We start from the raw sequence: 15,335 nt of genomic DNA on the forward strand, positions 1-15,335 counted from the left end.
CTGCCTGTAAGTGAACATTTCTCAACTTTGTAACCCCGTCAACTAAAGCCACTTCCTCTGATGTCACTACTTAAAAAGGCAACTTAGACTTCAGGAGAATTCAGACTCTATCAATGTTACATACACTGTATAACCTAAGCTGCCCTTGTTAAAACTGGCCTAGGATTTATAAGAAATAGTTCTTCAAAAGTGGCCTTGCTACCAACAGGGACATTTCTGAAACAGATGGATTCAGTGAAGATTTTACTTATTTATTTACTTATTTTGCCTAGCAAAAACAAATTATTAAAATAAATTAAAAAAAATCTTTTAAGTAACACACCAAAAAGCTTAATTAAAAAAAAATAAAACAAAAACACTAGTGAGACTGTCTATATTTGAGAATACCTAGCCCAAAATGACACCTTAAATTATCTCTCAAAGTTTATATAACTGGAAAAGATAACCAAACATCTTTGATGTTTAAGAATTAGAGTTTATGTGGACTTCAATCTTAGAGATCACAGTATGTGTTGGGAGGAACAGAAGTCACTCTTATTACTGCCATGGCAGTTCTAAACTACGGAATCTTAACAGCATGTGACACAAAGCCTGTCACTCAGACCCTGCAAACAAGAGAGTTACTCAACACATGACTGCACAACTTTATATGGGAATCACCGGGACAACCTGAGTATCAAGTAAACCCATCCCTACTCGATTTCTGAATAAAGATTCCTTTTCAGGGTTAAAATATTCAGGTATATGAAGGAATCAACGATGAGACAATTTATCTTTTTGAATAAAGAGCAAGCACCAGGGCTGGCAGCATGAGCACAGCATGCTGAAGTGAGTCCCACAGGCCAGCAACAACCTCCAGACTGGCTCCTAAACAGAGCACTGGCTCGGCAAAGTTACATCTGTGTCAATACGCCTCAGTAATCTGGATGACACAGGAATTTCAACTTGAAGATGGCTTAGAAGACATTTGTTGACACGTCACTTGTTCTGTCTGAGCAGACAGCAGCACTTCTTTCAATATGAAGAACAATCTCCCTACATTCCGAATGTCCGAATCCTACTTTCCTTAAGCCCCTGGGGCTCACAGGTTCTCCAAACATTCTATTTGGATTCTGCCTCCATTTTATCTATGCTGAGCACTCGTGCCATTTCATTTTAAAAAGCTAAACGTTTTCTCTAGCTTGACTATCTTTAATTGACAAATATTAGAAATAACTTCCCTATATTATTGTAGAAAGTTAAAATATAACTATCGTAATTCAAAGAGAATAGGACTGGACAATACGTAAATCAAAGCCAACAGTTTGTATCAAACACATGAAATTTTTAACATGTCTGTGTCCTTGATTTATAGTCCTTGACTACAACCTAAGACTACAAATTATTTTCTCACAGAGCACTTTATGGTAATGATGCATTTTCAATTTGTCAGGAAGCACATCTGCCATTGTACAAATACACATTTACAAGCAAAAACCACTTTGAGCTAATCAAAAACACCTCTTCAATTAAGATTAAAATACACATCTCAAATATGTCAATCAGCAATTCAAATAAATCTTTAACTAAATGTGAAATAAAACTTGCCACCTTTTACCAGAGCTATTAACTTACCTTAAAATTAGTAGCATGAGTCTTACCTTTTTCTGGACTTAAGTTTTTATACACTTCAAGGTCTGCCATTAAATTTAATATTGCTACACATTATTGGCCAAAGCAATAAAATGTTTCTCTAAAGGCAAAGCCTTTTTCTGATACACATCTCCAAAAGGGGAGAAGGCAAAAAAAATCCTTAGCAGCCCCAAGCACTTGGCTCATGCTGCCTCTGATGGCATGATGACATCGTCACAGCCCAGGTTTTAAAATGTAGAGAAAAGAAATCCATGAGATGACTGTAGAACTTTGTCCTAAAGTGAAGAGTGCAGCCAGATAAGCACACTCGAAGCAACTGCTCTGCCTGCCGCTACTGTGGGAATGCAGGCGCTGTGCCTACTTAGACTAGGAGACGTGCATGCTTAGGGAGTGCAGTGTTTAATGCCCTGAAGGCATTATGCACATTTAATGTCTGGGAACCGTAGGTCTTTAACCATCAAAGAAACCCTCCTCACCTACGGAGGTCACTGGGAGATACTGATTACCATAGGAGTGACGCAGGCTGAATGCAGAAAATGAACATGCTCACACAGAGACACGTAGAGGCACACACACAGACTATATGCATGCTCTTGGAAACAAACATCACTCCAGCAGAGGCAAACACTCCCATTAAGAAATAATATGCATACTGTCTTCTGCACCATAGGCTACTTTTGTTCCAGTCTGGGCAAGTGCACATTTATTCAAATTGTTATGGCTTTTTGCCTTATTCCACACAACCATAGCAATGGTTACAGAAATGACTAGACTGTTTCCAACTTAAAAGGAAGGAGGCTAGTCTCAAAACATTTATTCAGTGGAAGCTATATCTCTGCCATATGGTTAAAAAAAAATCACAAGGTAAATACCACAGGTCTGAAGAAATCAGGAATTAGTGAACAAGCTACTACTATAGTACCATTTTCCCTGGGATGGATATATATATATATATATATATATATATATATATATATATATATATATATGAAAGTTTAATCAACTCCTTTGGATACATAGAATGTATTTATTGTCTTGTTTTCAAACATCTGAATTGGGTCTCTTGACCCTGAGTATTGATGCTACTACTCTCAGAATTTTTTCTAGTGACTAACCCCTATTGTCATCTTTTCCTCTCTAACTCCAACTCACCTTACCCACTTGTGGCCCCTGCAAGGGATGTCAATTATGTAGAGAACAGAGCTGATTCCTGCTACATTCCCATTAGGGCCATCCAGCCCAGACTGCTACCCCAGTGCCTCTACCACCAGCAGCCCTTTCTCTAAGGGTTGGTGATTGCAAATATCACTATCTTAAGAATCTCATTGGAAGGCTAAAGGTATTTGGGTGCTCATAATCAGAATATCCTTCTTGCAAGACTCAACCTAACATACATCCAATACACTATTATACAAAATAGCAGTGAAGAGTTCAGAGGTCTATGTACAAACCTTCCCTGACCCCAACTAGCTGTGTGGCTCAGAAAATTACTTAAGCTCTTTGTTCCTTGGCTTCTTAGTTTGCACAACTGGTGGACTAATACATCCGACTTCAAAATGTTCCAGTGAGAATTTATCCATAAAGACTTTAGAATAGCAAGATCATTGTCACTATTATTCTACTTGAAATTCCATGCAGAAAAGCAACAGGCTTCAAGGCTTAAACCAACCACAACTGTGAATACAGGATGCATACCAAAGCTTGAGATGTCTCAGAAATAATAACACTTCTTGACTAATTAAAATATTGAGTATTCACAGGTTCATCTTATACAAAAGACAAGCAAAGACTTGAAGGAATGCATATCTCCACCCAACGACTGCTGAACAAATGCAGAGAAAAGCTAAAAGGAGGGCCTGTTAGACACCCATTCCTTATCACTGGACAGATCTGGGTATACATTCTAATCAAAGAGCACACCCTACACACAGTTCATCTCTGTCAAAAACAAAAACTATTTGGGCGTCCCCACACTAAAAGCCTGACATATATCAATAGATAGCAGCTACTACCCATTTTAAAGCATCTAAATCTCTAAACAGGCTGAGGATTATCACCCATATTTAATTCTGCGACATTCCACTGGACAGAGATAAACCACTCTTCAGCCCAAGCCTCTTTGAAGTGACATCTCATTGATGATTTATTGATCTCGCCTTCAAGACTCTTGGCTTTAAAATAAGATGTCTTCATTGTTTTCTGAAACATTTATTGACTATTCCACTTTAAAATTTATAGGTTAGTATAAAAATTTACAGGCTCTGTGCGGGCGATGATAAAGGTGTCAATCAATATAATTCAAGGTAAAACTCATCCCAAGCAAATCAGGAAAGCAACTGGGACCTAAGGCAGGATTTTGCTCACAGGTTCTGGAAGATACCCAGAACTCACATTTAGTGAACACATATAATGCACATAAAACAAATTGCATTTGGTGGTGTCTCAAGAGAGGTGAAAACTCTATTAGCATTCAGATGTTTCAAATGCATATGGAGATATAAATAAAAATAGCCAGACTTTGACTCAACATGCACTTCTTAGGTTTCTCCCATCCATTCTATGAGTGTAAATTAGCTTAAGACAGGTAGTCACGTGGGAATCTCTAATGGCTGCTGACAGTGACATAAATTAATATAAATCTTCCCTAAGAGCTCAAACTTTAATTAGAATCTCAGAACTTCAGGAGGCAGATTTTCAAACTTGCCCCAACAGCGGTTGAGATGCAACTTTGCCTTGAATGCAGAAGCCCCTTTCCTCCTTCGCTGAGAGGAAGAACCAGACCGAGGAGTGGGGAAGCTAGGAACAAAACGTTAGTGGTACCAGTCTCCACACTCCTGCTAAAACAGCACACTAACCACTGATCATACCCACACCCAATACTTAAATCAGACCATCTTTTTCATGCTCTAACCCAAGATCTCGGAGTCCACTGAAAGGCAAGTAATACTAACTGCCCAGAACATCTTTGCTGACAGCCAGTTAAACAGGGCCTACATGGGTATGTTCAATGAGGATGGAAATATATAGCAATCATAATGCAAACTGGTGTCTGATAATGTTTCCTGAGGACACTGCACATGAAGACTGATCCCAAGAGCATAATATGGGTCATGAAGGAAAGAAAGGTAAAAGACACTAGGTTGTCATTGCTGTGACAAAAAACACCTCAAAGGGCGGAAAGTTGCCTTGGTCAGCTGACTCCACTGGGTTTTGTTTGTTTGTTTGTTTGTTTGTTTGTTTTTTTGGTTTTGGTTTTTTGAGAGAGGGTTTCTCTGTATAGCCCTGGCTGTCCTGGAGCTCACTCTGTAGACCAGGCTGGCCTTGAACTCAGAAATCCACCTGCCTCTGCCTCCCAAGTGCTGGGATTAAAGGTGTGAGCCACTACTGCCCGGCGACTCCACTGTTTTTAATCCTACAGCAAGACAGAAACATGTAGAAGGATAAAGCAGAGAGAAAGCTGCCCACCCCCTGACAGCCCAGAAGAAAAAAACAAAAAAACAAAAAAGGAAAAGTCCAGAAGAAGCTATATGCTTCAAGGAAAGTCTCCAATACTTTCTTTCTCACGATACTCTCTGCCCCCAAATATTGATGATGTGTGTGGTATCATGATCGAATCACCTCACAGGAACTTCTGATGGGACCTGGGGCAATTTATAACAAACCTTGACAGTCTCCATCAATACAGCTTTTCTGCATACAAGTGGCACTGGAAACACCCCAGAGGCTGAATGTGTTAGCACACACTTTAATCCTAGCTTCAATCAGGGGACAAGAAAAAGCAGCCAGATCTCTTGTGAGTTTGAGACCAGCCTGGTCTCCATGGCAAATTATAGGCCATCCAGGGCTACATGGTGAGACCCTGTCTCGAAACAAACAAACAAAAAAAGAAACAAAGCCAACCAGATTCACTGAACATCAATATACACAAAAGTTTCTGTAAGTCTCATCAAGCCACTCAACATCAAGACCTGGTTAGGAAGGTCCAAATTCTGAGGCTGCTTGGTTACCACAACCCCAGACTTCTAAGATATACATTTCTATGCTGGCTTAAAGGGCCAAAACTTTTCCAAAAGACTGGAAGGGTCACTCCTTTCAAAGGCCTAGTTCATGGTGCCTTGAAAAATTGCTATCACAACAAAATGTGACCTTTAAAGGAAGGGTTTAGTGAAGAACCACACGGGTCACTTCCTCCACTGTGTTTGGGGTAGCAGAGATAAAACAGATTTTAAAAGATGTTAACTCAGGAGTGCAGGAGGGGAGTCTTTGTAAGCAGAGGAGGATTAGAACTGCCCAGCCCTTAAGCTAGTCAAGGTATATTAAAATTAACTGCTGAGTATGCTTGCATGTGTGCCTGTGTGTGCATGCATGCCTGTGTGTATGGTGTGTGTGTGTGTGTGTGTGTGTGTGTGTGTGTGTGTGTGTGTGTGTGTAAAGTCTTTCATTCACAAATTCAGTTAGCTCTCAGGCATGTGACCCATTGGGAGCACAAAGTGGTTAACTAATTACCACTACACTCTACAAGAAAAAACAAAGAAAGAAACCATACTGATAATTTTGTAATAATTTTACATTATGTGAGTATGTCACAGCTCATAGTCCCAGTGCAGTACCTCAATCTCTAACCTAAAATTGCCCTTCTGAGAAGAAAATGAGACTCCCTTACCATTGCTGAAATAGCAATGACTGGTCCAGCAGCTTTGGCATTGTGTTTTTACAGATTTCAATGTTTGTGGCTGCATCTCTCCTCCAGATCACAACACTTCACCTTCTCCTTATTCTCAGGACTTTATTCTCTCAGGACTGTCTTAATTGATTTTCTGTTCTTTCTAATGACACCATGGCAGGAAGGTAAGGCACAGCAGCAATAAGAACTATGCAGGACAGTGACTACTCTGTTGACCTATGCCCCCAACAACTCAGAAGGGTGATCAGGACCAGAAAGTCCTGAGATCCTAAAAATTTGCCACCAGAACACAGATGCAGATAATTTTCCTAGGTTCTCAGGAAGATTTGTAGCATAAAGCAGGCTCCAGACGCCAAAGGATGAAAGCAGTTCTCAAATGCTAGGATCTTTCTAGCTTGTAGAATAAATAAGAGAAGGACCATAGACCAGTCTTTTCTCCATAAATCTGACAGAAGAGGAGAGGAGGCTATAGCATTCCCTTGGAATCAAACTGGGTCATTTATTGACACTTTGCAAGCAAACTTCTAACTTGCATCTCAGCCCAGGAGTTTCTGATAGAGACCTGTGGTACCACAGAGGGACAGAGAAACCACCGGGCAGCACTAAATCAGAAAGAACTAAGCACCATGGGAAGAGGTAAATGGTATGGAGTTGTTGGAATTGATGTCAGAGCCATAGGATAGGAAATTGGAAAGAATTGGGTCCCACCAAGTAGCTCAACAACATCAGTCAAATTATTTTATTTCTCCATAAGGTTCAGTTTCTATATCCACAACAGTGCCTACAATAACAAATGTAAAGTTCCTAGCTTACTATGTAGTACTACTACACGCAGAACTGGATACATAATCTACTACTCTGTTTTAAGACAAAAACTTGGGTCCTCCCCACAACTAGAGCACAACTTCAAGATGACAAAAGGAGAATGGTACCAAGGCTACACTCATTCAAAGCTTTTTCCAATCTTAAGAACTTGTAGGATTTAGGAAGCCTAACATTTACTCCATATTTGGAATTTTCTTGCTCCTATATAAACAGGCAAGTCAAAAACTGAAAACTTGGATGGGCAAGATTTGGGTTCATCAGGAAAAGGCACTTGCCAACCAACAATGCAAGCCTGATAGCCTGAGCTCAATCCCTGATACCCATACAATAGTGGAAAGAGAAACACACACACTAACACAAATATACATACACATGCATACGCACTTAAAAAATAAGTAATAATTATTTTATTCAGCTTGATGGTGCACACGTAGTCCTAGCATTCAGAAGGCTGAGGCAAGAGGACTGCTATGAATTATAGACCATCCTGGGCTACATAACACTACCCTTTCACAAACAAAAACAAAACTTTTCAAAACAAAAATTTAAATTATATATGTGGTGCTTTTCTTCTCCTATATATGTTTTCTTAGACAGATAAAGTGGTTTAAAAATAAAAATCTTTGGTGCTGGAGGAATAGTTCATCAACTAAAAGCATTTGCTGCTCTTGGGGAACTGAGTTTGGTTCCTAGAACCAACCCTGGGCAGCTCACAACCATCTGTACCTCTAGCTCCCAGGGATCTAGCCTTCCACAGTCACCTACACACACACACACACACACATACACACACACACACACACACACACACACACACATGTATGTAACACAGAGATGTGCATATACGCATAAATAAACAAAAATAAACCTTTTAGATAAGGAATTTTTCAAAAATAAGAAGATTTTTTTAAAACCTAAGGAGATTTACCTTAGGTACCTTTAACTTTACCCACATTTGAACTGGGTTCAATTCCCTGCGCACACATATCTGTGACTCCAGTCCCAGGGGCACCACATGGTACACACTCATGCACATGTACATCCATACACATAAAATAAACAAAATAAAAATAGATTGTTTTTTAAAAAGAAACCAAGAAGTACTCTCCGAAGCATTAAAGTTATCGATGATAGGAGTAGCTTTGAGGTACAGATTAATGATTAATATTAAAGTTAAAACATCAAAAGTATTTTAATTTTCTGCTTCATTTGTTCTCTACATTGATAGTCAACTAGCACAAAATGGCTATAAAAGCTAATTTTGTTAAAGACCTTGAAGAAAAGAGAAAAATATTGCATTTTCATGAATACTAATGATTATAAAATAGAAAACCAATAACATTTACCCCTTCATATTAATATAATTTAGAAATTATTTAGCATTATGACACATGCAGAATATATTCTCTAGCCAAGAAAGAACTATATATTGCTAGTATCAGAAACATGGTGGCTACAGATGCCGAATATTAAATATCTTCACTGAATTATATAACTTAAGAGAAACAGCAAAGGGAGAAGGAATTAGAAATATAACGAGATCAAAATAGGAGACATAAAAGCGTTATTTCTCAGATAGATTCACAGGCTCAAGCAAAAACAAATATCATTTTAAAAGTCTCTAACACAGGTTACCAATGAAAAGATTGACACTAGCTGTTTGTCCTTGGAAAACAACCATCTGTCCCTGACCAACATAACTCAGGAGGACCTGAACACTTGCCCACATAGACAAAGAAAGGGCTTACTTCAAAGAGCCATCTTTCACAGAAGCTGTGCATCTATTGTTTTATAGAAGTGACTTTAAAATATGTATCCTAAGATATGAAGTGGTCTAAGCATCTTTTGAATTCATAGTCAACACTCCAAATTATAAAATAGCAGAGAATGAAATCATTACTAGATCTAAGTGATACATAGATTATATTACTCTACTTGCAAAGTTCAGAATCCTGCCCCACGCAGTTTATTATAATTTCTTAGCTACAAAGACACAAAAGCTGGGGCTGTTGAGTGTTCCTAGGTAAAGATGGCCCCACAGCATTGAATTCTACTGCAATGAAGGATAAACCAGAGCCAGTACTCAAACCCACGGGCCTAGAACGGTCAAGATTCCTTGCTCACCTGGCCATATGCAGACAATCTAAAAGAGTTTGATGTAAAAAAAAAAATGTATGTCTGTATATTCTAGTTCTATAAAGAAGTCATTACTCAAAGACCTACACAATTTATCCTACTGAAAACTCATGTAACCTACCGTAATACTTAGCTCAGATCATGAAGGGCAGCTGGATTGGAATGGCAGCTTGTTGGCTTTTAGAATTAACTAAACCCTACGAGGTTGAATGATGCTCTCAGCAAATAACCTTATCCCCAGTGTCCTGGTGCCCAGCTCATCATCTGAGAATGTCACTGGGGTTTGATAGCCTGGGTTTAGTAGGTAGATAAAATTCTGGAGCCTCCTCTCTGCTCTCCATTGCTAGGGAGCCAGAGAGAGCTGAAATGCAATGCTGAAGGCAGGTCTTCTGCCTGCACCCATCTCAATGCTATGGGTTGCTTTCCACTTTCCAGCACTTGAGAGGCAGCCCTAGCTAAAGTATCAGTCAGTTCAGTGGTATAAACTGGGAGTCTTATAAGAGAATCTACCCAACACAAAGACTGCAGGGCCAATAGGCATAGCCAAAAGAGGCCTCTTGTAGACATTGAAGAAAAGGTACATAAATAAAGGCAGCTCTAAAAGGCATCAACAAGAATCAACCCCACCATAAACCACTGGAAAGACAAGAGTTAGCAGGATCCACTGACAGCCTCACGCCATAGTTTCAGCAGATTCCAGGTTTCAAGGACCAGGGAGAAAGATACACGTTTCATCTTTCTTTTTTGCCCCATGTACGTCCCTCTTTTTCCCTTTTGCTAAACACTTATAGTGTTATTTTTACTTTTATCATCATCTTAGTTTTTATCATTAGTTTTTATTTCTTGTCTGACGTTTATGTAATTTTGATTTTGAACTTTCTCATTTGGGGGCATTTTCTGACCTCTTGCTCACTCTCTTCCTCACCATATCCTTCTTGACTTCCTTCCTTTACCCTTAGCCCTACCCCTGCTTCTCTCCCCTACTTTCCCCTTTCTTCTGGCCCCCTTCATATCATTATTTTCGTATTTTAACTTTGCAGCACGTTCTGCATCTGCACTGCTATTTTCTGTTTCCTGATCATTGGTGACATGGGTAGGCTTTACCTTATTTTAAGCCAGTTTCTATATCTTATACAGTTTGACATTGCTGCTATCACAGCTCTTTCTTTTCCTGAATGATATCCAGGACTGAACCATCGAGAGTGAGCACTTTGATGAGAAGAGCCCAGAATAAAATCCAGAGAGATGTCCAACACAAAAACACACATAAGATACAAAAAGCAATGCAACAAGACTCTCCCAAAAGAATGTAATTCTTCAACTATTATATTCAAAATAGACTGAAGGAGGAACAACACTGGATGGAAATTTCAAATGTTCACTAGTAAAAAATGATCGACAGGAGACAGGCGAATGGCTCAGCTGATAAAGGTGCTTGCTTTTCAAACTTGGTAATATAAGAACCCAGAACCCATGTAAAGGTGGAAGGAGGGCACCTACTCCAAAAGGTTTTCCTTGGACCTCAACATATGTGGCATTGCATGCTCTTCTACATGTGTACACATGCACACATAAATGTAATATAATAATAATAACAATAACACTAATAATAATAATAATGATAATAATAATAGGATCTGGAAAGATACCTCAGTGGTTAAGAGTACTTGTTGCTCTTCCAGAGGACTCAAATTTGATTCCCAACACCCATATGGGAACTTACAACTGTATGTAACTCTAGTTCCAAAAAAGGTAAGGCCCTCTTTTGGCCACAATGAGCACCAGCCACGGATGTGGTACATAAACATATATGCAAGCAAAACATACACATAAAATAAAAAAAATAAAAATAAAAAACCTTAAAAGAACAAATATTGTGATGATCAGTGGCCTAGGGGATGGTTGATGGGTAAAGTGCTTGTCACATAAGCATAAAGACCAGTTCAGTCTCTAGATTACTCATAAATGCTGGACAAGTATGGTAACTGTCTGTAATTCTAGTACTCAGGAGTCATAGACAGGTCATATCAGAAAAATGCTGGTCAGCTAGACTATATAGAATTTGTGGTTTCTTGGTTCAACAAGAGACCTTGCCTCCAGAAATAAATTGGAAAGCAATGAGAGTCACCCAACATCTCCTACAAACATATCCATCCATACACGCACACATACAATGATCAATTATCACAAAGAGAATACAAACAGATGCATTCAATCTCAGACATAGAGAAGGATGCCAGCAAAACAGAAGATAAGATCAGAAAAATGAACAATAAAATCAGCAACATAGATTAAACAGTAATATAGAAGAAAAAAATCAACAAGGATTTTGAGATTTTTAAAAAAGTTAAAGTCAATGTATGAAATAAAAAGGAGAGTAAATACCTTCAACAGGATCAACCAAGCCAAAGACAGAATGCCAGGGATCAAGAACAGAACTAAGGAGTACTATATTAAAGTTTCAATAAAGAAAAAAATGCTGTAACATGTATCTTTAATCTCAGCATTTGGTGAAAAATAGCATTTGGTGAAAAATAGTTTGAGGTCAACCTGGTCTACATAGCAAGTTTCAGGTCGGACCCTGACTTGGAAAAACAAGAAATAAAGAATTTTCAGAACACTGGTTACGGAAGAAGGGGTGGAAGGACTGTAAGTTCCCTGGGATCAGAAAGCTTGCTGTGAGGCTCTCTCAAAGTGATGTCAGCAGCTTCACCCATAAAGTCTCACCAGGATGACTGTGGAAACATGATCTGAACAAGGACCACAGCAATAGATGTACTTAAGAAGACCAGGGGAAGCCTATGAGGCCTCAGGCCTACACAGAAAACTGCAGGCAGCTAAGAAATGCTGAGCTCTTTGAGAAATACTCTTCCCCAGAGAAGAGCACACTACTAGGTTATCCAAATCAAATGGTCAGACCGTAAAACATATACATACAAGTAATATTAAGCAGGTTGCATATATATATATGTATGTGTGTGTGTGTGTGTGTGTGTGTGTGTGTGTGTGTGTGTGTGTGTGTATGCAGCAACAAGTAGTGGAAAAAAGAGGCCATGAATTTGAAAGTGGGCAAGCAGAAGGTTTAGAGGGAGGAAAGTCAGGGAGAAATGATGTAATTATATTATAACCGCCCCCAAAAAAATAAAGGAAAAAAGAAAAAAGGATGCCATGCAGTGGTGGCACATGCCTTTAATCACGGCACTTGGAAGGCAGAGGCAGGTGGATCTCTGAGTTCAAGGCCAGCCTGGTCTACAAAGTGAGCTCCAGGACAGCCAGGGCTACCCAGAGAAACCCTGTCTCAAAAAAACGCACCCCCCAAAAAAGGAAAAAAAATTAAACTAGAAAAAGATATAGACCTAAACGCAAATGAATTACCAAATTTAAATCTAGAAGATATAAAACAGAGTCTTAAGAAGCAAAAAGATTGAAGCAACAGTAATGTGTTCCGGAAGAAAGAAAGAAAGAAAGAAAGAAAGAAAGAAAGAAAGAAAGAAAGAAAGAAAGAAAGAAAGAAAGAAAGAAAGGAAGGAAGGAAGGAAGGAANAAGGAAGGAAGGAAGGAAGGAAGGAAGAAAGAAAGAAAGAAAGAAAGAAAGAAAGAAAGAAAGAAAGAAAGAAAGAAAGAAAGAAAGAAAGAAAGAAAGCCCAAGACAGTAGGCAGATGGATTCACTGCCAATCTGTGTGCTCTGTAAGGAAGATCACTAAGATCAAATTGTTCTACAAAATAGAAAGGCAAACAGTATAGAACTCATTTACCAAGCTAGATAAGGGTATGGACAGATGGACACAGACCCACACACAGACACACACACTCACACACACACACATACACACACACACACATGCTCAAATGCATGAATGGACTGGAGGGGAGTAAAGACAACAAAAGAGAAGAAAGCATGAGAACCGCTTCTCACATAAACTGAGCAGTCAGCAGGGCATTAGAGGGGAATGGAGCTGATCATTTCCTATTAGATTCAGGGTTGAGACAAAAGCGCTGACTCTCTCCACTCTTAGTCAACGTTTGAATCTTGTCTCAAAAAAAGTAAACAAACAAGCAAACAAATACCTCTATTGAGATAATATACATTGATAGCCATAGGTGTGACCTACTCAGCCTAGAATTTCATGAGCTACCCCTTAGGATAACCTGGGCAATTTTGGAAATGCTCTCATCCCACAGCTACCCAACTATACCACATGTTAGTAACAGCCAAACCTCTAAGCTAGAAGGAGGAACGTTTTTGGTTTTGTGGTTTGCTTTTTGCTTCCCCAGGTGATTCCAGACCACGTCCCTTAGTGGGGTCCTTTGGCCAAAGCATTGATTACAAATCTCCTCGGCTGAACAAAAAGCTTCTTTCTGCTTTGCTAAAACAACCCAGGAAAGCTGGCGATGGCACCATTCCAAACAACTGCCATTTGCTAATAGACACTGATGTTCAATTTCAAGTTGGCACAGAAAGTAGGACACGAAACAATATGTCCTTTTAGTTGGGCATAAGCCACTATACTTTATAAAACAGGAAGAGCTGTGACAACGTGTCACTCGCGTACCAAAGAAACAAAGTTTTCATAAATTCTACACGTATTACTACACACACGTAGTGTCTATGTCTTAGAGCGATCCTGCTGACCGGAAGTTGAGACTGTGCTCTCAAGTTGCACACTCACACACTGTATGAACATTTTTCTTGTTCATACAGCTAACATAAAAGTGCGTCTTCTTAACTATCAAAAAAGTCCTGTGCTGTTCAATGACTCTCTGCATGTTCGCCAGACCATCTTTGTGCTGATACTGAGAAGCCCGTGCCCTTGTCATGGTAAGGTCTGTTCCACGCTGCCTGCAGGAAGAACTGCCCCACAGACAAGCTCATTTAAGACTCATACTGCAGAGAATTTTAATGGCATGCAAAATACCCCAGTTCAGCGCCTTTACTAATAGTGCCATTTTAATGAGAGAAAACTCCACTTTCAGAATTGAATGAAACACACACCTATATAACCAACACGGGACCTCTAGGGAGTATTATTAAATGAATTTGAACAGCCCAAGAGTTCTCACAGAAATAATTTTGCCTTAGTTCATTTGGAGGCTCTGCACATTGCAATAGTAAGGTATACTAGGATTCTGAGGAAAGACTTTCTCCTTAAGTGACAGGTTTATTGGTTACTCCTGGGTTTCCTATGGCAAAATTCCAAGTGAAGAAAAGAAGGCCTATAGTCACAGAACCACATATTCTATGGCATAGAAATAAAGAACAAACTCAACAAGTCCAGACATATGATTGATATGGCAGATGGTACTTATCTCCCCTGTTAAATAAAATAAGGAAATTCTATCTGTGGTATTTTGATGGAACTAGAGTTTGGGTCCCTAGCACCCACCTAGAAGATGGGTGGAGGTAGCGGGCAGCCCATAATACCAGCAGTTGGGATCCCCTAAAGGCAAGCTGGCTGGCTAGACCAGCCAAGTCAGTGTCTAGAGACCCTGTCTCACTGAAGTGGGGAGTAAGTAACAGAGGTACCTCATGTCAACTGCTAGTCCACATACACATACATGCATGCCCACACACATGCATACTACATACACGTAAACATAAAAGAGATAAGGAAGGAGAGGAGAAGAGAGAGAGAGAGAGAAATAGAGAAAGTTGGCTAGAGGAAGGAGGGGTTTTGTAGGCAAGAACAAAGATCAATGAAGCATGTGAAGGGGAAGACAAGAGTTGCCAAGACAGGGGAAGCTCTCCAGACTTGATACATCCTGATTCTTGGTACTTGATACAGAGGTTGGAGTATATCATCTTGCTTATTGGGTAAGCACTGAGCAGATCAGTATGCAGGCCAGAAGGACTCAGTTTGGCATGCACTTGCTGTAATGTGATCAGTATATACATGGGAACTATAGTTACGAACATAGGCTGAACTACTTCCCATTATGGACTTTAAATGAAGACAATCTGGATATCCCTTTGAACCCCACAGCTTGCATTTGGTAATTAACATATTTGCTGAAAGGAATAAGCCCTAATACAAACACATCATATTTCTGTTGAGATGG

General features: G+C 39.4%; 1 protein-coding gene across 6 annotated transcripts in view; it reads right to left on the reverse strand.

Moving 5' to 3' along the window:
* Plch1 (phospholipase C eta 1) overlaps window positions 1-15,335 on the reverse strand; it is a 202,778-nt gene that overhangs the window by 158,677 nt on the left and 28,766 nt on the right. The window contains exon 1 of one of the 6 annotated variants that reach the window (XM_029475580.1): window positions 1,641-2,052. The exons of 4 other annotated variants lie outside the window; for them this stretch is intronic. In XM_029475580.1, the coding sequence (XP_029331440.1) occupies window positions 1,641-1,683 (43 nt within the window). In that variant the 5' untranslated portion in view covers window positions 1,684-2,052. Of the gene's footprint in view, window positions 1-1,640; window positions 2,053-15,335 lie in introns of those variants that run through there. One more of the 6 variants, XM_029475577.1, reaches the window with a different exon arrangement.

This window comes from Mus caroli, chromosome 3, assembly GCF_900094665.2.
Source record: "Mus caroli chromosome 3, CAROLI_EIJ_v1.1, whole genome shotgun sequence".
In the NCBI taxonomy this organism is placed as follows: Eukaryota; Metazoa; Chordata; class Mammalia; order Rodentia; family Muridae; genus Mus; species Mus caroli.